At 47.6% G+C, this 22524-nt stretch overlaps 1 protein-coding gene across 2 annotated transcripts in view; it reads left to right on the top strand.

Moving 5' to 3' along the window:
- The first annotated feature begins 1305 nt into the window (after nucleotides 1-1305).
- LOC116385365 (insulin receptor substrate 1-B) overlaps nucleotides 1306-22524 on the top strand; it is a 41694-nt gene continuing 20475 nt past the window's right edge. Inside the window, exons 1-3 of one of the 2 annotated variants that reach the window (XM_031850761.1) lie at nucleotides 1306-2219; nucleotides 10920-11221; nucleotides 12089-15260. In XM_031850761.1, the coding sequence (XP_031706621.1) occupies nucleotides 1859-2219; nucleotides 10920-11221; nucleotides 12089-15260 (3835 nt within the window). In that variant the 5' untranslated portion in view covers nucleotides 1306-1858. Of the gene's footprint in view, nucleotides 2220-10919; nucleotides 11222-12088; nucleotides 19104-22524 lie in introns of those variants that run through there. The other variant, XM_031850760.1, reaches the window with a different exon arrangement.

The following is a 22524-nucleotide window of genomic DNA, read 5'->3' as shown; positions in this document are numbered from 1 at the left end:
CAGTCGAGGAAAAAAAAACAACAGATCAAAATCATACTCAGACAGTCTTAGTGGCACAAATATGGCGTCTACAAACGCCTCGTTTATTACATTACAGCAGCTCGATGTACTGTTTGTGTAGCATTTAGGAAATAATAAAATCAAAACGACTGTATCCCCACAGGGTGTAATGGGTTCACTGTTAACCTAGATTTTAAATAAGCTTATGCGAACTAATCCTGCTGCATTTAATGTAATGTTTCCATTTCAAAAGCTGCAGGGCTTTAAAAGTTGAGTTGAGGTATAAAACGTATGAATGCAGGACAGAGGTTTTATTTTTATTTTTTCCAAACAATAAATAGAACAGGATGAACTCCCGGCAGAGCCAATACTGAAATCCTACTCCACACACTGGAAGTGTTGCTACCTTCACGTGCTGTAGGAAATATTAAATGTTGCTTGAGTGAGCCTCAGTTGAACTCCCAAGATGCAATACAATCCACCTCATAGCAGCACGAGAAACAGGTACACATTGAAAAAGAGCGAATGGAAATTAAATGGATAAAATCAGAGAATGCATAGAGACATTAAAAAGCTACATTACATAAATTAGATTATATTACAATGTATTATGGCATATAAATGACTACATTTTGAAAAATATACATTTGTAAAAAAACAAGTTCAGTGGTGTCACAAACAAAGCTTCACTAAATACTGAAAAAGTGAAAATGTAAGGACACAGGAAGCAACAACACCTGGTGAAGATGAAGCTAATTTATTACTGTTATTGTGCGAACATGGTGACTTATTTCTAAAAATAAACCTGTTTTGTCTCAAACTAGGTGAAACTCACACAAACTATTATTGCTATCTTCCTGCAAATAATGAAACTTTGCAGATAACGTATAGTCTGCTGTGTGTAATTAAGGCTACTCGGAGGCAACCGAGTTGGAGGGTATTTTCCAGAAGTCTAACATGAGTTGAGCATCTTATTTTAGTGGTGTCAATATAGCAGCCCCCCACAAAAAAAAAAAGAAATCACCCCAGGGCAATTTCTGTTATTAAACTCTTCATAGTTATACGTTATGAGACTCTTCCCCTTTACAAGCATAATGTACTTACTTTTCATTCATCTCCATTCATTCAATATTATCCACCCAGTAATGTTCATTATTGCTCATTATGTGTGGATTTTTTGTTTATTGTTGTCATTATCCAACATCTTACTGTAGATCTCATCTTGGCGAGTCGGGTGCTCTCGTGTCGGAGCCCGGGCTCGGTCCGTGAACGCACCAGTGCTCCAGAGTACTAGTACAGCGGGTGAGTGACAGTCCCGCTCCACGGTAGCTGCTCCGCTGCTCTCCACTCCACAGCCACAAGACTGGAGCCGAGCAGAGCAGAGCAGGGCAGGGCAGGACAGGACAGGACAGGGGGGACAGACAGACAGATAAACAGACAGAGACAGACTGCTGCAGGACGGACTCTGTGCGGTGTGATGTGCAGTAAATGGGATTAAAACGCTCAGACGGCGCTTGAACCACGAGCAGCAGCAGCAGTAGTAGTAAAGGGGGGGAGCTCCGCATGCGTTCGCCCGTGTGGAGAACTTGCTCCGACCTGCAAACAAACCAACCCAAAGACGAGCAAAACTAACGACAGCCGCCAAACAAACCCGGGTTCAGGGTTCAACCGCCGGACTCGGCAGCAGCAGCAAACCCCAAAACTCCCCTCTCACATGCCTGCGTTGATGTGGGAGAGAGGGAGGGGAGCGGAGCCGGTGGACGTTTGAATCTTCTCTCTCTAAACTTGCAGAAAATACTACAAGAGAAATAAAAAAAAAAAGAGTTTGTGCCCGTAAGGGGAGGGAGTTAAAGGAAAGATGTCGGACGTGATGGAGAGCCCGGCGGGCGACCTGCAGAGCTGCGAGGACGTGCGGAAGAGCGGCTACCTCCGCAAGCAGAAGTCCATGCACCGGCGGTACTTCGTGCTCCGCGCCGCCTCGGAGCGCGGCCCGGCCCGCCTGGAGTACTACGAGAGCGAGAAGAAATTCCGCGGCAAGGCCCCCATCCCGAAGAAAGCGGTGGCGCTCGAGACGTGCTTCAACATCAACAAGCGGGCCGACGCCAAGAACAAGCACATGATCGTGCTGTACACGCGGGCCGAGAGCTTCGCCGTGGCCGCGGAGAGCGAGGCGGACCAGGACGAGTGGTACCAGGCCATGGTGGAGCTGCAGTGCAAAAGTAAGTCAAGAGGCGCACGCACACACGCATTGCATGCACGCATTGCACGCACGCTCCCAATACTGTGCCGAGGCTCTGCGCGCGAGGAGAAACGTGGCAGCGCCTTCCAGATCTCGAGCGGCAAGAAGCGCACTGCAGATCGGGACATGTCTCGTTCCAGTGTTTTTTTTTTTTGTTGGGACACCGTGCACCAGGGTTTGTTTGAAAACCATTACAGCTCGCCGAGCCAAGTTTACATTGTTTGTTTCTTCCATTGCCGTGTACACACATTTGAAGGTGGGTGGTGCTTTACACTTTTTAAGAAAACAGGTCGAAGTTCTTTCGGAATGGCCTCCGAGAGGAGTGTGTGTTTGTAAACACGTGCCTTTAAGCTGCGCTGTGGAGTTTATCCCCCCCACCACCAGCACCACCAGCTCTTATCATACTGGTGTCAGGCTTGATATTTACTCCCAGTTGTCCTCCAGACTTTTCGGTTTTTTTGGGGGGCCTCAGCTGTGTGCAAGCTTTGTCTCTCTTTCCCAACTCAAACCCCCCCCTCTCTTGTTTACTTTGCCTGCTCTGCTTTTCTGCTGACACTGCAGTATTACATCAGGCATTGGTCCTGCAAGAGGAGAAAAATGTCCCAAAAAGTAGAGAGAGAGAGAGAAGCGCATTAGCACCTGAGAGGCTCATTCATTCATTAAATATTCATATTTCCTGACTGTAGCTAAGCAGCTTAGGCTGTCCCATCAAGCTTCTCCTGCAGATGGATTTATCTAACGCTGAAAATGTGCAAATGGCCTTTTCTCCAACACTGTCCATCAGCCGCTTGTGTCAACACAGCTGTCGTGAGAGCAGAGGCGAAAAAAAAAAACAGTTCGAATCACCTGTTTGGCCTTCGCTGTGAGAGAGCGACCACAAAGGGACTCGTGACGCAATCGCCGGTAAAGTAAAGATACGGGTTCAAGGTGCACGTGACCTGTTTCTGTTACATAAAGCAGCCGAGGAGGAGAAGAAGATAAATAATATGTTCTGATGTATTTGATAATCTTGTCTTTCATTTTTTTTAAAAACACAGCAGAGTTGCTTCGAGGTGGTTGATTTGGGAGCTCCGAAAAAGCCGAGTCAGGGAGAAAGTCTTGTGTAACCTGTGCAGATTTAAAGTTGGCGTCAACATGTTGCCCCCCTCCCCTCCCCTTGTTGCTTTTACATAACTGTGTCTGTGGGTGGTGCGCGGCCCACTCCTCCCAACTATTTGACGAGTTCCCGCGAGACGGCAGAGTGAGCAGACAGATGTTGGAGCCGAGAGGACTGTGAGAAAACCGTCTCCGAAAGAGCAGGCCGTCTAATCTACGGTCACTTAAGTGGTTTGGTGTGTAAAGGTCAGAAATGGGCAGCAGCTCAGCAGGTGAGTTACCCCCCCCCCCCTCTACAAAGAAGCCAGACCACCAGCAGGCCCGAGCATCACACTGCCGCGGCTCGTCTTTGAAATTACAGGTCCGGTGTGACGCGCCGACGGGCCGCTCGTCTCCCGCTTTTGTTGCTTCACGTGTTGGGTTTCTCGTGTAAATCACGCTTCTCTCCCCCCCCCCGACAGTGACAAAGGGCTGCGGCCGAGCTGCTGTGTAAACCAGCACGTTGGCAGGCGTTTTTACTCGTGGTCTGCGCTGCAGTTCACACACGGTTGTCTACACCATGCAGAAGAACACGAGGCCCCACACACACGATCCAGGGAGTGTTTTGTAAGAGGGGGAGTTGTAGGGTCACGGCCAATTGCTGACTAAACCTGCATGTGTGAGAATAGCTTAATGCACACACACACGTGCGCGCGCTGAACACTGTCAGGATTCCTCCCTGTAACAACCCTCCTCTGCTATGTGCAGATCATAAAGTTTCAAGTCTTTGGCACCTGTATGTGGACTGAACCTTCTCACCCCCCCCCTCCCCTCCCATGCTGTCTCCCCGGCCTCGTCCACACACACACTGTCACTCCAGTGGCGTCAGTACAGTCGGGTATCTGTCTCCCTCACTCGTCCCGGTGGGGAGACAGAAGAATTCACAGCCTGCAGGATGAAGCTCAAGGGGCACAGAGCCAAGAGATGCTGCACTTGTCTTCCAGAGGACCCCCTCCCTCGATGCGATTGATTCCCGCGTAGTCGTTCGTATGGAGCCGTCAAGCTGCTGCAGGAGGGGAAGTTCTCAGCTGGAGCTGGGATCAAAGTTATGGGTCGGGGCTTGGAATAATGGGATTGCTTTGAGTCGGCACAGTGGAAGCACAATAAATACCGCTCACGTCCACGCTGCTTTGGTGCATCGGGCTCTGGGAAACTCCCCTAAAGTGGCCCGGGACCCGTCCCAGTATCGCGCGGCCTTCCCCCCTCGAGCCGGGCGGTAATTGCACAAACACGAGCCAGCTGCCGTGCAGGGTGATATTAGGATCCCAGTTATTTATTCAGCTGAGTCCCGGTAAGACCCTGTCGGGCAGCGAGTACAGTATCAGGCTTGAGGGCAGCTATTTGCTCAGCTATTAGGAGTCAGTCGAGTGTGTAAAGGCTTAACCTTGGTGGAACAGGAGGGAGGTGCGGCCCACGGTTGCCGGTTTGCCAGGAAAACTGTCCCGCAGCTCAGGCACACACCTCAGGAATTGTTGTTGATTTCAATGAAACAATATGGCGGGAGTCAAACTTGCGTGTGCAGAGAGGCTGCATGGATTACAGCAGCAAAATAAATAGTTTTTTCTGCACTTAAGGTCCCTAAACTCGTGCACAGAACTTATTATCTGCAATAACTAACTTGTTGGATTACAAAGATACGTCATCCCTGCAGCACTCTATCGTGATTGGCTTTTGTTCCCTTTTTTTCTGACATTTCGGAGACTCTACAATTGTCAAAAATAATCAAACAGATGAAACTAAAAATAATGCAAACAATCACTAGTTGGAGCTCAACTCAAACGAACCCCAAAACGATTAGCACAGCTAAAAGGACTTTTAACTAAAAAACACAGAATTAAACGTTTTGAGCAAACTCCATCTGTTGATCTCCAATTGATATGCATCTCGTCTTCAGATGGTTTGTTGACTTCGCTGCAGTACAGCAAAGCTCTGTGGAATTTAGTTTTCCGTGCTCGGAGCTGATAATGACATGGTTACTGTTCATGCTAATCCCCTGACCTCAGTGTGAGCAGTGTTCCCCTGACTGTAGATGTGTTTTCACTTCGGTCGGCGGATTACCAGGATGTAGTTTTTGACACTTTTAAAAACACCACAAAGCAAACGCCAGAGTTTCAGTGTGGGCAAATCACACCAGAACTCTCACACCCTAACTAATATGAGGAGAAATGTGTTTTTATGTGAGTTGCGTATAGAAGGCCTCTCTGTCAGACTCTCTGATTGTCGTTTGGCTGCTCTGACCAATGAGATTTGGATCTCACCGGTGGCTCGCAGAGCCGTCCGATTAAACGTTAAGCCGCGCTTAAGCACTGCTCATCTCCCTAATTAGGGAGTAATTATTGTCTCGAGGGCCAGCCGCTGGTGGCACAGAGGCTGTGTGCTAATAGAGTCGGAGAGGAGAGTGTCTCTGAGGAGGGGAAATCTTACAAACTATAGGGTAGAAACTGATCACTGGTCTTTTTTTGAAGTGGGTCTTTGCCGCTAAATTGTCCTAGCTCCAGGCTCGAGAGCTGCCACAAGGTATTTCCTCTGCGTAAATTGTTTGCGCACGTTAACACCCTGTAATTTAATTTCAACACGACAACATTGGCCAGCCAGGGGGGCACCGAGATCCATTTCGTCGATGAGCGGCTATATGTTGAGCAGGAAGGAGCCGTGGCGCGTAGTAAACCCTTATATGGCGAGCCGCATTGATCGCTATTTGGTTGATAAGGGCCCATTACCGCCGTCATAGTGGAGTCAGGAGGCTGATGGGTTGGGATTCATCGGCCTTACAGTGAACGCATTAGGAGACGTGAGGGAAGAGCTTCCTCATTAGCTGCTGTGCTGCTCCTCTGGGAGGTTCAACACAACGTACTGCATTGATTGGATGGACTGTAACACAATCTTTGCAGTAACTAAAAAAAAATTCCAAATGTAGAAGCATACTAATAATATTGTAAAAGGAAGGAACTTTGTTTCTGGAATTAAACCCAGGAGTTGTCGAGTAAAATGAGGTGAAAGTGGTTAAAAACGTCTTAGCACAAAGGAATGTAGAGGGTATTAAATCATTTTCATATTTCTTTTGGACGCACACACACTTTCTCCAACTAATGATTTTATACGCTTAAACCTTAATTGAATTCTCTGCACTTTTTATATGAACTTATGTATGAAAACTTTAAAAAAGAAACTTGGAGAGGTCACTTGCCCAGAAGACCAGAACAAATTCCTGAATGATTTAATTCCAAGATTTAATTTATCCGATCTGGAAGATTTGCGCAAGATGAAAGTCATCCCGGTTTTTCAAAGCCAAATATTACTTTGCTAAAAAGAAAAACATGAAGCTGGACCGTAATAGTAAGCACAGTGTTGTTCCCATTTCCAATGAATTCGGGGGACTCTTTGCATGTTCTGCTTGGATGTTGCTGGGACATTATGTTCACTAACTCCGAGCCAGGCTCACCGGCAATGTCCAAGATGGCGGCCGGTTTGGCGAGAGCATCTGAGCAGATTTTTCAGAGAGCTTCAGATCACTTTCATGGAGTTTCTCTTGTGCGTCTTGTCAAACGGGACGGCAAACCTTGTATGCGTCACCGATAATTTCCTACACTTACGTGTGTCTTTGCTTGTGTGTGTGTGTGTGTGTGTGTGTGTGTGTGTGCTCCTCCGGCTAAACACAAACCACATGTGAAACAAACCTTCAGGCAGATGCTGGTGTTGTGGATGCATTGTGTCCCTGAGTGTGGGCCCAGATAGGGGGATTATAGATGGTAAGCGATGGATGAAGAGATGGGAAGTGGAGGGGTTGAAAAAGAGGGAAACAGGCACACATGGGAGGAAGAGATTAGACCAACTGTTTTCACTGCCGAGTGTCTCTCTCTTTTTTTTTTTTTCTCCCTGAGACACGCTAGGACAAAAAGTCCACAGCTGTCTCCTATCTGGTAAGCGGCTATGGCAGCGGGGGTGGTATAGGGGGCACGGCGGCCATTAGAAAATGGGGCTCAGCCCTCAAGAAGTTTGTGTGCAGCGTTCTGCGGTGTTATGGCTGCGGCACGGCGTGCTAGGGCAATGAGATCAGAAACTTGAAACAGAACCTAGTGAGAGTCAGCCGGTTCGCTGCCAGAGTCGTTCTCCCTGATTTACAGGCTGCATTAGCTGACTAAGAAGAGGGATGTTATTCTGAATCTTGGTACAAGATACTGAATAGAAATGCATTAAATACACGTTGCCTGACTGTAATTTTTAAAGATGGAAATGAGAGGCGGTGGCAACACTTTGGTGTTGTTTTAGTGCCTAAACATGAACCTTTTTATATTTTAAATCTTAAATCAACTAGAATCCCACCCAGTGGTGCTTCAATAAGAATATCTGTTCTTGCGGCTGAGCTGATACAAGCTACTATGGAAAACCTACTTCCTTAGAATTTGTTTGATAACCCTAAAACTAATCAGCCACTCGGTGGAGGAACTGTCAATATCCCAGCAGGCATCTGGCCGCCCCAGGGGGGTAAATATCCCAGCCCCATACCCCGCTAAACACACACATGCACACTCCAGCAGCACGTTACAAAGTAAGGGAGACACCGAGCCGCCTAAAAGCCAATAACTCACATTTTAAAAACCCCAGTTAGAGAAAATGAGAGTAGATTATGGCCTCTTTATATTCCGTCTATGGTATCAGTGGAGGCAGCTCGAGCACAGCAAATACGCGGCATGACTCATGACTTTCAGTCGCGCACGCACGACTGAAAGTTTCATGTGTGGTCACAGTCGAAAGCGAAGTAAACAACTGGTGCGTGAATAAGCCAGTGTGAGTTGTTTTTTAGTTTGCTAAAAAGGGGGAACACGATGTCAAAGCTTTGGAACAAGTCACAGTTACCTTGCGTGAACCCTTTGACCCGATATACACCCTCCCATCAAGGTTGCATCGCCCTCATTCAACCAAGCAAGCTCAGCACTCAAAGCGTTATCACCCCCAGGGGTGTTTTGACTCATCGTGCATCCGCCTTTAATATCCATCTCCTGTTATCTGCTGCTATGGGCGCGTGTTTTTCTGAGGGCTCATTATGTTGTATAGGGGCGGCAGAAGCTGACCGGCTGATAACCTCTTCATGCCAAGTGGGGGGGGGGGAAACCGCTCCCAACAACCATGTCTGCTGAGCGCTACACTGCCATTGCAATCTATAATTCATAACCCTCGCTTTATGTAACTCTGACGGGACGGTCTACGATGTTCGATGGGAGGAAATCGGTCGGCGTCCCTGTAGGGGTCTGGGGAAAGCCTCTTAAAGGTTTTCAGTGCTTTTGAGAGTCTCTGATAAGTGAGCGCAGTCCGAGTGGCCCTGAGATCAAGGGTGTCGGTGTGCGGGGAGTGCTGTCGAGGGCACAGCTGAGGTTTAAGGCTGCACTGTACTCAAAACAAACAACACACTTGTGCTCTCCTAAAAGACGCGTTATCCGGCTCTTGAAAAGGAAAAACGATACTCCTCGAGGAACATGCAGTCTCAAGAAGCAACGGGATCGCAAGTTTGATTGTAGAATAATTAAAGGCTGATAAGACTTTTTTTTTAATCCAAGCAATCCTTTCCTCCTTAAATATTCTTGGAAAAGACCATTTCCCCCCCCCCCCCCCACCCCCACCCTGCGGTCCCTAGTTCCCTTCTGTCCCAACTGAAAAAGATCCCCAAACCATCCCTTCCTGTTGTAAATCTAAATCGAGGAGGAACACAGGGCTTCTTGCACACGGAGAGAAGCAGTGCATGAAACAGCCATGCATGGCCTTGAGTGAGTCATCTAATGTAGTGGGGGGGGGGAGTGCCTCCACACAGCCACTAAGCCACAGCCTCCACGGCTTTCAACAAAACATCTATTCTAAGTCTCTCTCAAGTTCCGCGCGATCCTCCAATTTTGGGAAAGCAAAAAAAACTGGAAGAAGACGCGTTTTCTGAAATCTAAAGTAAAAATGTTTCGGGAAGAGAATCTTGGGGGGAAATGTTTGTCGCAACGGAAACTCGGCCGATATGGCGTCCACTGTGCACGCTGAGGCTTCTTGTCTACATATGGTTGTCATTGTAGGATTTGCAACAGAGTCTTGGGAAAGGAAGAACGCATGCAGACGTACAATCATATTTGTAATTCTGTGGTCCCGGTGCACTGTGATTAGCCGGATTGGGCCAAAATCATTGCTTAAAGTAGAATACCACACAAACATTTGTGAAAAATATGATGTCACTCGGTGACTTGTCAAACCGATCTTCAATACTCCAGATGTAACGGTCTCAATAAGGCAGGTGCTCATTACTGCACAAAGAACACCCTGTTCCCACAAAGGGAACACGTGAGGTTTTGTTTCGTCAGTCTTGATGTTTGGGTTGTAGTTGGCATGCTCAGACACAACCAACCTGGCAGTTTGACAGAGAGAACTCATCAAATGCGGTGCATGTGAGGAAAGGATCCACATTTAAGGAACACTTTAGTGTGGTTTCCCACGAAGAAGAAGAAGAAGAAGAAGAATCCACCCTAAAACATGAGTCACATCAAGGTATTTCTATAATCCCGGGCTTTTTAGTCAACACATACGAGGTTTCTTGTGCCCGCAAGTTAAGGAGCTTAGAGGTAAATCTGTTGAATATTCAGAGTTGGTGTCGATGGCTGCCGACAATAAATTGCACAGCATTATAGAATTAAGGTAATTTTCTCGGTTCCTGCTTCAGGCCTGTGAACAATAAGGTGACTTAAAACACCAAACATCCAGCTAAATGTTGTATTAGGAAGTCCCGGGCCTTTGTATGCCCACACCAGCCCAGGATCAAATCTCACCAAGAACTTTCCCTCCTGTTTTTCTTTGCCTCAGTAATTCTCTCCCGTCTGAATACAGAAACACAAAGGGTGAATGGACTGCCTGTGCTCCTGCTAAAAGACACTAGATTTTATTGGTTTACAAAGCCAGTTTATTGTCAGTAGAGCAGTTCCAGAGAATGGCTCTTGAAGAGCTTATTAAGTGCTTTGCTCTGAGGTTTTCTGACCATCTATTGGCATTGTTTGCTTTTGGTTTTTGGAGAAGATTCACTTGTTAAGCATTTTCCGCAAGTTGGTTCACTTACGTTTTTTTTCCACAGCGGTTGCTTTTCTTTCAAAGTCATCATTCTTGCGCCGGGGCTTCAGTTGTCAACGGCTTCGTAATTCCACGCTGGTGCGTGTGCTTGTGTGAGTGTCGGGTTGTCTGTGTGCGGTTGACAAATGAGACCCCATGTATGGAGCCTGCAGGTCTCACATGCTCCATTTCAACTCTGTTTGATCTGGTTTACAAATCTGTGAAAAGCTCAATATCGGCACAGCTTACATAATAGTGGCACCTTGCCCTCCACTAACAGGTAAATAGTGGTGGTTTCCCTTTGTTCACAGATGTTTGAAGGTCATGTCACTGCTTTGTTGTAACCAGCGCTCTTCATAAATCCTCCTCCGTAATTTTTTAACCTCTGTTTTTTCTTATCCAGTCATATCCTCCTCTTTTCTACTCCAACAACCTTTTTAAATCCCCTTCTTCTTCTTCTGTTCTGTCCCTGTAGGTAAGAACCTCGCTGATAGCGTGGAAGGGGGGGACTACGGAGTGCCGAATCCCGGGCCTGCGTTCAAAGAGGTGTGGCAGGTGAAGGTGTGGCCGAAGGGCCTGGGTCAAGCCAAGAACTTGGTGGGCATCTATCGCCTTTGCCTGACCGACAAGACGGTCAACTTCGTCAAGCTCAACTCTGACGCTGCTGCCGTGGTGCTGCAGCTGATGAACGTCCGGCGCTGTGGCCATTCGGAAAACTTCTTCTTCGTCGAGGTGGGGCGCTCTGCCGTGACAGGCCCGGGCGAGTTCTGGATGCAGGTGAGCCTGTAATCTGCAGTCCCCATAACGTTGAGAGTTGCACCCTCCAATCCCATCTATACGTAAAGAGCCTATAATCTACAGAGTCAGAGAAACTATAAAGTTACGCAACATTATGGTTAAAGCTCATGTAACCCCACATTATGGTCCAATTGATAAAGGTTGTTGCTTTAACTTAAGGTGGAAATTAAAAGTGGTGGATACATTATGCTTTGGTATTGTTTAGGGATGTCAGTTACTTTTGCTTTCAATAGCCCAACACCCAAAACCCTGTAACTAACCGGTTAACTTTAAAGAAAAAATTTGAAATACAGAGGCGCTTTCCTTCTAGTCCAGCACTCCTTTGACTCAGTGAAGTTAAGTGCCGAATTTCGAAGCGCTATGGAATTAGAGGTGCTGAAATTTTAATGTTTCGCTCGGGTATTTGTGTGACACAGCTGGACACACACACACACACACACACACACACACAGCTGTGTGGCACACACACCAAAGCTCGCTGCTGAACGTCTTGCATGAACAGCCCCTATTCTCGGTGGTTAACTGTCTACATGCCTGGTATTGTTTTAGTACCCAAGCCTTTAGATTTTAAAACTCAATCTTAAACCAACTTCACGACACTCAGCGGTAGTGAAATGAATCTCAGAAGGCATTCAAATGAAAGAAAAAGAGTAGTCGACCAGTATTTGAGCTGATACTCGTTAAATACAAACATGGTTTACCATTAGAATAAAGAATTCCAAAGAATATTCAGTTAAAATTCTCTCAGTGGTTTGATTTGTAACTTAAGAATTAATTCACATATAAATTTACCAGAGTTATGTTTTGAGTTCACTATTTGAGAGTTGTTTTTGTGTCATGGGTTAGGTGGATGATTCTGTGGTGGCCCAGAACATGCATGAAACCTTGCTGGAAGCCATGAAGGCACTGAGCGAGGAGTTTCGCCAACGCAGCAAGTCTCAGTCGAACTCCGGCCCTGGAGGAGGTGCTACTGCTTCTAACCCCATCAGTGTTCCCTCACGCCGCCACCACCCAAACCCTCCGCCCAGCCAGGTGGGCTTCACTCGCCGGCCCCGAACAGAGCCTCCAGGAGGAGCTAACAGTGGAGCAGTGGTCAGCAGTGCCAACGCTTCTCCCACCCCACGGCATAGCTTCCCGAGGTCTCGCACTGCAAGTGACGGGGGGAAAGGTGAGGATGGGATAGGAGGGACCACGCCACTCCAAGGGACTTGCTCCAGCCCCTCCACCAATGGCTTGTGCTCCACCACCCCAATCCTTAGGTCAAAATCAGCCCGTTCAGCCCCCACCACAGCTCCTAAAACTCCTCTTGGGTTGATGCGTTCCATCTCCACCCCGGTGCCGTCCCCAGCCCCAAGCCTCTCTGGGCATGGCTCTGAGTTTGGAGTCGTGACATCTGCAGGTGCTGGTCCAGGGTCTGGTGCCTACAGTCGCGTCCCCTCCAGTCGCGCCTCTGTCTCAGGCTCACCCAGTGACTATGGCTCCTCAGACGAGTATGGCTCGAGTCCTGTGGATCCCACTCTTCTCCCCTCCCCGAGCCTCCCCGGAAGCTCTGTTGGTAGCGCTGGCAGCCAGTCCCTTGGCGAGGAGGGAGCCAACTATATCCTAATGGGCCAACGAAGTGGTGGTGGTGGTGGTAGCAACAGCAACCAAGGGGGCTTGACATCCAGTTCCCTGCCAGCACCAGTAACACCAGCCTGTGGCTCCCAGCCACAGACCAGAAGAGTTCTACGCCGCTCCTCCAGTCGCGAATGTGAAGCTGAACATAGGCTGCTGAGCAAGCGGGCTTCATTACCTCCTATGGCCCTGGAGAGGCTGGCCCCACGTCAGCGCAGAGCTGAGGAGCCAGCAGATGAAGATTCAGCCGATTATGCCATCATGTCCAGGAGCACCAGCCGCGAGTCTTTTGCTTCCACCTCCTCTACCCCACAGAGGGAATCTGTCATGGGTGCTGGGTCAGCAGGGGGAGGGGGAGGGTACTTGGACGTGGCAGGTGAGTTTAAAAGTGAAGTGGGTGGAGTAGCCAGTAGTAGTGTAGAAATAGGTGTGGACAATGGCTACATGTCCATGCTGCCTGGCGCCAGTCAGCCTCCAGCATCCCTGTCCCAGTTGTTGGCTGTCTCTGTCCCAGACTCCGATTCCAAACCTGCTGACGATTACATGGCCATGACCCCTAACAACAGCGTGTCCCCACCACAGCAGATCCGGCCTCCACCAGCTTCTGATGGCTACATGATAATGTCCCCCAATAGCAGCTGCTCCCCTGACCAGCGTGGGGGTCTCTCTGGAGGAGCTTGGCTGGGCAGTGGTAGTGCAGACAGCAGGGCAGGCAGTGACTATATGAACATGTCTCCAATCAGTGCACGTTCGGTAAATGGCAGCCCCCCACCACCTGAACACACCAGTCATTTGGAGACCGGTTCTCAACAGCAACCCCCCAAGATGGTTTATTCTTACTATTCTCTTCCCCGCTCATACAAACATAACCCCTCTGCTGGACATTTTGACGATGGGCCCGGGCGAGGCAGGAGGACCAATGGGAGTTTTACTAGAGGAATGGGTGGAGGTAGGACTGTGGGAGGGCGTCAGGAGCCAACACCAGCAGGCAATTCAGCGGTTGGACGCCACCTGTCACTCTCCTCTTCCTCATACTCCTCCAGCTCAGCCAGCAGCGAGAGCCTCGGGGAGAGCGAGGACCGGGCTACCCAGGCAGTGAGCCCCATGGCTGGGGGAACTCAGTCCAAAGATGGGAGTAAGCTCCAGCAGAGACGGGGCTCTGGTGGATTGTCCAAGCAGGGTAGCCATGGTAGGAACAGACCAGTGAGCCTGTTTGTTGACGTATCCAAGGCTAACACCCTCCCTAGGGTCCGTGAGAACCCCCTGCCCCCAGAACCTAAGAGCCCTGGGGAGTATGTAAGCATTGAGTTTAAGGGGGAGAAGAGCGGCCAGAATGGGGTTGGAGGAGGGCGCGGCCGGGGTCTCAGACATGGCTTATCACTGCCTCATAGCTCAAGCAGCAAGCATCATCAACACAGGCCAACTTCTTGCTTAGGGAACTTTATCCCCCTTTCCCGTAGCCCCTCTGCCCCTATTACCCCCCCAGCTGCCTGTGAGTACGTCAACATGGACTTGGGCCCTTCTCCGTCCCCCTCACCCCTCTCCCTTACTCCTCTAGTTTTCCCCTCCTTCCACACCCCTCCCACGCCACCAACTCTTGCCCATCCTCCCAAATCATGTGATGAGGGTACTTCTGGTCCTCGTGAAGAGGGGGCCAAAGTGGCCGAAGCCCCACTTAGGAAAAGCCGAGAAAGTGTCCCTTCAGTGTCTGAGTCTGAGTCCCCAACATCCTGTGGAGACTACACAGACATGGTCTTCAGCTTGAATAGCAACACCATCCCCAGGTCATCATCCAGTGTCTCCCCCAAAGCCCCTTCCCCCACCAGGACTGATCTCCCTGTTCCAGTGCTATCACGGGGTTTAGACTTCCCCCTGGCCAAACCCGGGCCCAACCCAGACCACGGGGCTAAAGTTATCCGGGCCGACCCCCAAGGACGCAGGCGGCACTGCTCAGAAACCTTCCTTGCCTTGCCTTCCCTCCCCACCTCTACCTCTACTTCCTCTGCCTCCACTGCCTCCCTCTTTCCAGAACACCCCCAAGCTGTGGCCCGCCGGCTGGGCTTTGAAAGCATGCTGTGGGGGAATGGTGCTGTGACTGACAACCCCACTCAGTTCGCCCTCCCTGGACAGCAGTCCCTTCCCACAAACTCTCAGACTTCGTCCACAGAGCAAGGCCTTAACTACATAGACTTGGACTTGGCCAACAAAGAGGGCCCCCATTTGGGCCTGGATGGACCCTCGGGAAGCCAGGCCCCCTCTCGCCTCTTTTCTGTACTGGGTGGAGGTTCTGGGGTCGTGGGCGCGGCAGTCGGCAGCAGCTCAACACTCAACACTTACGCCAGCATCGACTTCTACAAATCAGAGGAGCTGCGGACGCATCAGAATGGAAACAAGGAGGGAACAGGTAAGAGTTGCCATTGTTCTTTTAAAGCACATTTGTTAGACTCTGTTCAGCTCTGTGACATTATTCAGATAGAAAAGAAGAATACGCTTCCTCCCTTATGCTTGTAATCAAACTTTACCTGGCGCCAGGTAGACACAAGTTTAATTTGTATGACTGTCTGCTTAATCCACAATATGAGATATAGGTCGTCTGCTCGGACAATTCATAAGTAGATTTCTTCTTAAGGCATATGCACACTTTTTACCTTATGTGATTATGTAAGGTGCTGAAGGCCAGACAACCTATTGGAATAACAATGAATATAGATTTTTTTGGAAATGACTATTGATCCCTTCGAGGCTTCCTATTGATGTTCGGGGGCAGATTCAGGAGACGTTTGCCAAGCGGCAGAATCCTTCTGCTCCAGAAGAGCCGTTACTTTCCAAGTAGAAGAGCTTTTTGCGAACAGCTCACCGCACAAAGAGCAAAGGAAACCGTTTTTTGCATACCATTGAAGCGTTCTTCAAGTTAAATAAAGTTGAACTCTGGCCCGGTTTTCCGTTGACCTGATAACCTCCAACGGGACACGAGTAGAGGAAACCAGTGGAGGAGAAAAAAAGATTGTTCCTAAATATTTAGATTTCCCAGAACCCCACATCTTTGACATTATGATGCTGTATTGAAGAATAGTATGCAAGCATTGAAGTGGGGTAGCCAGGCTTCTAGATGTGGCAATAAGAAAGTAGTTTTCTATGATTTGAACATCGCTTAATCCGAGCAGACGGCTGTGATTGTTCAGTTTTAACCACCTACAGGGCTTTCTTTTTCTGTGGTCGCATATTAGAAAGCATCCACAGAAATCTACTTTATTGTCAAGAAAGGGAGGTCAATGAGGCCAGATGATGAAATTTTATTGTATGTAATTTTTTCCCCCTACTATGTGGGGTAATGCTCTAGTGGTGGGGTTCCACCGCAGCTAAACAATGCCTCAACTAGGTCACCATGAGACGTTTCCTCATAGAACAACATTCTCTTTGAGCCACTGTCTGCACTAAATTGCCCCGTTAAGAAATAGACGCCTGCAGATGGAGAGGCATTTAAATGGAGATGTGGATTTATATGCATCAGTAAAACACTCAGTAGTCTTACTTAGCCTTCCCACAGTGGGGCTCTTGTGATGAATGCGTCCTGCCAAGCCTTGTTGTTTATGTAGCCCTGCTAGCTTCCACTTGATTTGTACCGAAGGTTGTGTCAGACTTAAAACCCTCACGGGGTTCTGCGGTGAACATTTCATAGGCCCGGCTCAGAGTTGGATTTAATAAAGAACTTGAGGCATTAGCAAAAATTCATCGAGGGATCTTGTGGTGAGAGCAGTGCGGCTGGGTTTTTTTTATATTCCACACAAGGAAATTAACCATCAGTCGGCATCCATACGTACCCGTTTTTGGTTTTATTGGGAAGTGGAGGCCGCGTTGGTGGATGCAGACAGTGTTGTTGTGTGTATTTTAAATATATAAGCCAGCAGGCGACCACAGTGGGGCCATATGGGCTCTGGCTGCTGAGTATGTCAGCGGGGCAGCGTGGGGGGACAGTGTTGCACATTGGCTGTGAATGTTGAGATGGGGCCAGTGTTTCACTCACACAGCTCTCAAATGCCTCTGTACAGTGCGCCCCCCCCTCCTTTCATCCCTCCATTCTGCCTCCCCCTCTTTCCTCCTCCAATAAATGATTCTTTTGTTCGAGTGTTTTTGCCGCAGTTGGCTGGCAGGCCTCAAGCCCCAAGACTAGTGGGCTCTCCTGAAAGAGTTTCCCCCTGCAGTCCGCAATTTGTGGCCTTTTCTGTCTTGCTTTCTTGATTCCTTTCTCGCCCGACTCTTCTCTGTATTTCTGTCTTTGTTCTTCTGTTTGACTCCTTTTACCTCGCACTTCTTCTTTGTACTACAATCTGCGTCCTCTCCCGACATGCAGTCTTGACAGATTTTTGAAATTCCTTCCCTCCCTGTTCAACATTTTCCACCAAAAAACGCCTTTTCGTCCTCCTTTCCTTTTCACATTGTGTTTCACTCCGTCCTTTTAAACGCTTGCAGAGACGCTTAAAAATAGATGTTTAGTGTCGCGCTGAGACGTTTTCCTTTTGCAACCAGAGAAAGAGACGGACGACAACAAAAAGCAAAAATGCAGAGAGGGTACACGGCGACCCATCTATTCGTTATACTCCAAACTAAATACAGTTTAGAAACGATTAATTATCTTGTCTGCATGGATTCTCTGTGCTGTAATTACAACAGGACAGCTCGTAGAGAAAAAGAGTGCACGTCTTAGGTCTGCATACTTTAGGCACAGAGGGCCAAAGGCTACATTTGAACATCAGTAGTGGGACATGTGCCAAAGACAATCCTATTTAACACCGGTTATGTAATGTGCAAAAATAACCTCACATGATTTAGATAATGAGGAAAAGCAGCGTGATCTATTTCTCTCTAAATTACATATTTAACAAAATCTAAATAAATGCAACAAATGTGACGTGCGTGTGGGCTTTGTTGCCCTGCGGCTAATACTTTGAGCCTTTGTGTAGAAAAATGTAAGCGACTGTGTTTGTGTGTCTGCTTTTTATTGAAGCTCAGCCAACGTGTGGGTTTTTCACTTAGCTGCGTGTAGGTGTTTCCCTCCTAATGTGTGCCGTCCTGACCTTGCGCAGAACGGAGCGAAACATCAGTTCATGAAGTGGAAAGGATTTTTCGGGACAAAATGTTAATTGGATTAAATCCGCCACCACTCCCACGAACTCCTCCAGAGAAAAAAAAAAAAAAGGAAGAGTGTATTATCCACGCTCCCAGCTGTCCTTGAACTCTATTTCTTTACCATCTGGAGGAGGATGTGTGTGCCAGCTTCAAAATAACCTGTAGCTCTTTTAAAACTCCTTCCACGCCACGGGACACACTACGTCGAGGAAGGAGCGTCTAATGGGGAGAGCCATGAATATTTATTGTGTCAAATTTTGCCTCGATCCATCTGGAAACATTGTTGTTGTTCACAGAAGTGAGGCTGTTTGCATTTGTTTACTGTTGGCTAATTGGAGAAAGTCATGCGTAACTGACCAAGTGCATCAGTATCTACAGTGTGCATCGGTTTTAATAACTAAGATCAAGATGCTACACAAATTGTTAATTAGTTAGGCCATATGAATCAAATCTTCTATCACGGTGTATATTCTATATACACATAGTGGTTTGTGTTTAGATGTGAATAATTCATTTAAGAAGCTGGTCGAAGATAAAGTAAACAGATGAAAAAAAACTGTATAGTAATTAAAAAATACTAGAAAATATATCAGTTGATAATATTACAATTACAAACCCCTATCAAAATATGTATGTATATATAAAAAATACAAGAACTCTCCAAAATAACAACTGAACTAGAACTTTAACACCACAGAAATAAATCCATACCGACGTTGACCCTCCCAGCAACATGTGCTTTTATTGGCCTGGTTGGCAGCTGGTTGCTACCTCCTCCATGTCCCGGGTCACGTGTGCCAGGAAGAGGTAAACATACTTAAAGTCAGTCGGTGGAGCGACGTGGAACTCGCACACAGCCAAGTCCTTTCAGCAACCAAGTCCTGTCCACCATAGACATTAGAAGTGACGTGTAATCTCCCAATCAGCCCGTCTGTCTGTCTGAGAGAGAGCTAAGGATAAGTCAGGTTTATTACGACCGGGTCTTAGTATCACTTTGGCAGTAACGTTGTACTCAACTAAAGTAATTATCAACAGGAAAAGAAGCAGTCGGACGATCCGACCAGTTGTAAAGAAGCCAACTTGCCTTTTTAACATTTATTTATATATTTATTTATATATATGTATGTATGTATGTATGTATGTATGTATGTATGTATGTATGTATGTATATACTGAGTACATGTTGTAACTAAATACACACACACATTCACTCCTCTACAACCCTGCCCCCCCCTCACAGTTTTCTTTATGCAGCTGACAGCCTTTTATTGTTGGGTGTGTACTCTAGGGCAACACTAGGTTAGACTAACAACTCTAGTGGTATTATGTAAAACACGACCACGTGGTCGGGACATGACCCCCGATCGGGTGAGGCTCAGGGCAGAATGTGTGTGTGTGTGCGTGCGTCTGTCGTTTTAACCTACTTTGTGCGGGAATCACCTAGAGTGAGTCCGTCAGCGTGGCGACACTCAGCTCTGCTTGCATTCAGAGTGTAAACGCACACAGATGTGGAGCAGCGGGAGGGAAATTGCGGAGGACAAAAAAACACCCTGCATTTTCTCCAATTCAGCGTTTATTTATCAAGCGTGACCCCTTTTGAGATCAAGGCAGACCAACAGCAATGCATTTAGATAAAAGCAACTTCATAATATCATATTTCAACTAGTTATTAGCCTCCCAGAGTCTTGTACTCGGCTGCTGTGTAATCAACTGTATGGGTATGAAAAACAGGACAATATGGGAGGTTCTTATGATTACATAATCCATATTAAGATGGAAATTTAGCTCAAATTTCTCCGCATTGCAACTTTCCTTCATTATCCTAATTACAGCGTTGCCCACAGGGGGAGATGCAGGACAACCTGCGTGTTTCCACGAGGACAGCAGAGAAGTCTGGATCCATTTCCGTGCCAGTTTGAGTAAACAAAAGCCATATTTCTGTGTTCATTTCATATTTTCCCCTCACATTTTGATAGGTTCCCTTTTTTTGGAAAATAACACAAAATGGAGGACGGTCTCTTTTTGTTGTTGTTGGGCATAGTTTGTTTCTGTTAAAGTCAAGGTCGTGTAGTTGTTCTGCAGTCCGGTTTGCTTTGTTTGGGTGGTCTGTTCAGGGAGTCACCGAACTCACACCGCACATAGCAACAGCTCTCCTCTGTTTGGGTTTTTTAGGGAGTGTTGAAGGCTGTGTGTCCGTCATCACCACACACGCACATAAACACACACACGCTTTTATTCGAGGACTCGAAGGCTGGGACGCGTTTTCTTTCCTCTCTCACTTCAAGCACAGACCGTGTGATGAGGTCATCTGCGTGCGTCGCGGCGGCAGCATCGACTCATTAACCGGCCCTCGCCTCTGTGCAATTAGGCGAAACCGAGGACTGGAGGAGTAATCTAAGTTGAACGCTGACACACACACACACAGATTTGTGACGGTTGATCGGGCTACGGGACAGCACATGGAGCTCTTAACTGTAGAAAAAACCCCGGTTTCCTCACTGGGTTCACTCTTTACTCTGCCATCAGCTCTTTTGCTAACCCGTATGAGCTCGCTAATAGCACCACAAATCTCTTTGCAGCCACATCTGGCGCCATGATGGAGATCCGCTGGAGAGTTTTGCTGACATGCGCTTGATATATAATAGGTGCTGTAAACAGGTCCAAATGTTTGTTTTATTTAGGTTTCATTTGCATGCAACAGATGGATTTTAGTGAGGAGAAAAAAGGTTATTGCAAGCCTATAAAGTACACAGAAGCATCTCCTCTGACTTTCCTTGAGAACGAACTCGCTGCATGTCAGGAAACTGAACAGACCGTTGAACTCCATCATCAGGTTCGCACAAAAAACATGCGTCCGCTTGCCATGACTGTTGCTGATCTTTACTTGTAGTGCAAGCGGCTGCATCGGCGTGGGCATGTTACTTCAGGTGCGAGTGAAACAGTGAGTTAAGCTCGAGGATGACTGGTTTATGTACTATGTTAACAGTCTATTACGATGGCGTTCATTCGCCAGATAAAGAGCAGCTCTACGGTTATAAAGTCATCTCCCTGGAATGTGCACTTGCACGCTTTTGCCCGTGTTCTGATTTCCCCGGAGCCCTCTGTATCAGCACCCTGCACATCATTAAAGTGAATGAAAAGGTTGCGTTGATCCATGCGGTCTGAACGCGGCCCGCGCAAACTATCACTTTACATTCAGGCCGTTCAGTGATGGATGACACAACCTCAACCTGTAACACAAAAAATCGATCAGACTTCGTCTTCGGGGAAATATCCGTGTCCTGAAGGACCGGTGTTATATTTATAGTATTATGGTCGTTCACTCCGGTAGACTTCTCTGTTCTTCGGGGAAATCCGGACAATTAGATGTCGTGGGAACAATGGTGTCATTTCGAGGAAGAGTGGTAACTGGCTTTGTTGGGACTTGCCCTTGTGTGTGTGCGTTTGTTTGTTTGTTTGTTTGTTTGTGTGTGTGTGTGTGTGTGTGTGTGTGTGTGTGTGTGTGTGTGTGTGTGTGTGTGTGTGAGATCATGCAGTCTTGCGCACTTGTTGAACCGCATTGAAACTAAACTCTGTAAATCTCGCCGTCTCCCATATTTGGATGGAAATAATGTTTCATCTCTCTGCAGCTTGCGTAATATTTACCGTCCCTGATGCATATATTTGTGGCCACACTATAACTATTTGCCTCATTGCAGACATCAAAGGGCCTTTTGATGAAGCCCTGTTAACACTCAAAACTTTGAAGCCGGAAAGCACAGATGATGGATGAGAATGCTTTTCACCGCTTTTTATGGAGCGAAGGGAGGACTCATTGGGGGGGCGAAGGGAGGAGGTGAGGTACATTTGAGGTTGTGGGGATGATAATGATGTAGGGACTTATTTATTTAAATGAAGGCGGTATAAGAAAAAGCGCAGTCAGAGCACTTCCACAGCCTGTACCGGGCATTAAACTCTCTCCATTGAATCGCAACTAAAGTTCACATTTGTGCAGAAAATCCTTTGAAGCATGAATCAGCTTAAATCAGCTCACTTTTGTATTTTGGGGGAGTTTTGGGCTGAATCCAGCCGCTATGGCGCCATGTTTTGTTCACAGCAGCAACAACAAGACGGAGCTCAGACGGGCTTCCTCTCCATAGCGACGGTATCCGTCCACCAAACCAAACAAAAGAGAATACGTTGAAATGAGTCAACACAAAGCCGTTAAGTTAAACAGAAGCAGCCTTAGTAATGGTGGTGTTATCACCCGCCTGGTTTTGTTTTTTAGCCGCTCATCTTCCCAAGACCTTGACCAGGCTGCAGTGCCCATCTCCCAACAGGACATTTCTTTTCACACGCAAACGCACACACACACACTGCTCGGTGTGTTCTTGCTGATAGTTGACGTTGACAACGTGTTCACGAGGTCAAGGCGACAGCGGCTGACGTGTGTGGCTTCATTCTTCAGCTCATCACATGAAGTCTGAAGAGGGACAGATCAACTGATTAGACAAGGTGTGTGTGTGTGTGTGTGTGTGTGTGTGTGTGTGTGTGTGTGTGTG

This window comes from Anarrhichthys ocellatus, unplaced genomic scaffold, assembly GCF_004355925.1.
Source record: "Anarrhichthys ocellatus isolate YVR2014 unplaced genomic scaffold, GSC_Weel_1.0 scaffold11, whole genome shotgun sequence".
NCBI classification, from domain to species: Eukaryota; Metazoa; Chordata; class Actinopteri; order Perciformes; family Anarhichadidae; genus Anarrhichthys; species Anarrhichthys ocellatus.
The sequence above is the reverse complement of the archived record's forward strand: the minus strand, read 5'-3'. Positions and strand labels throughout refer to the sequence as shown.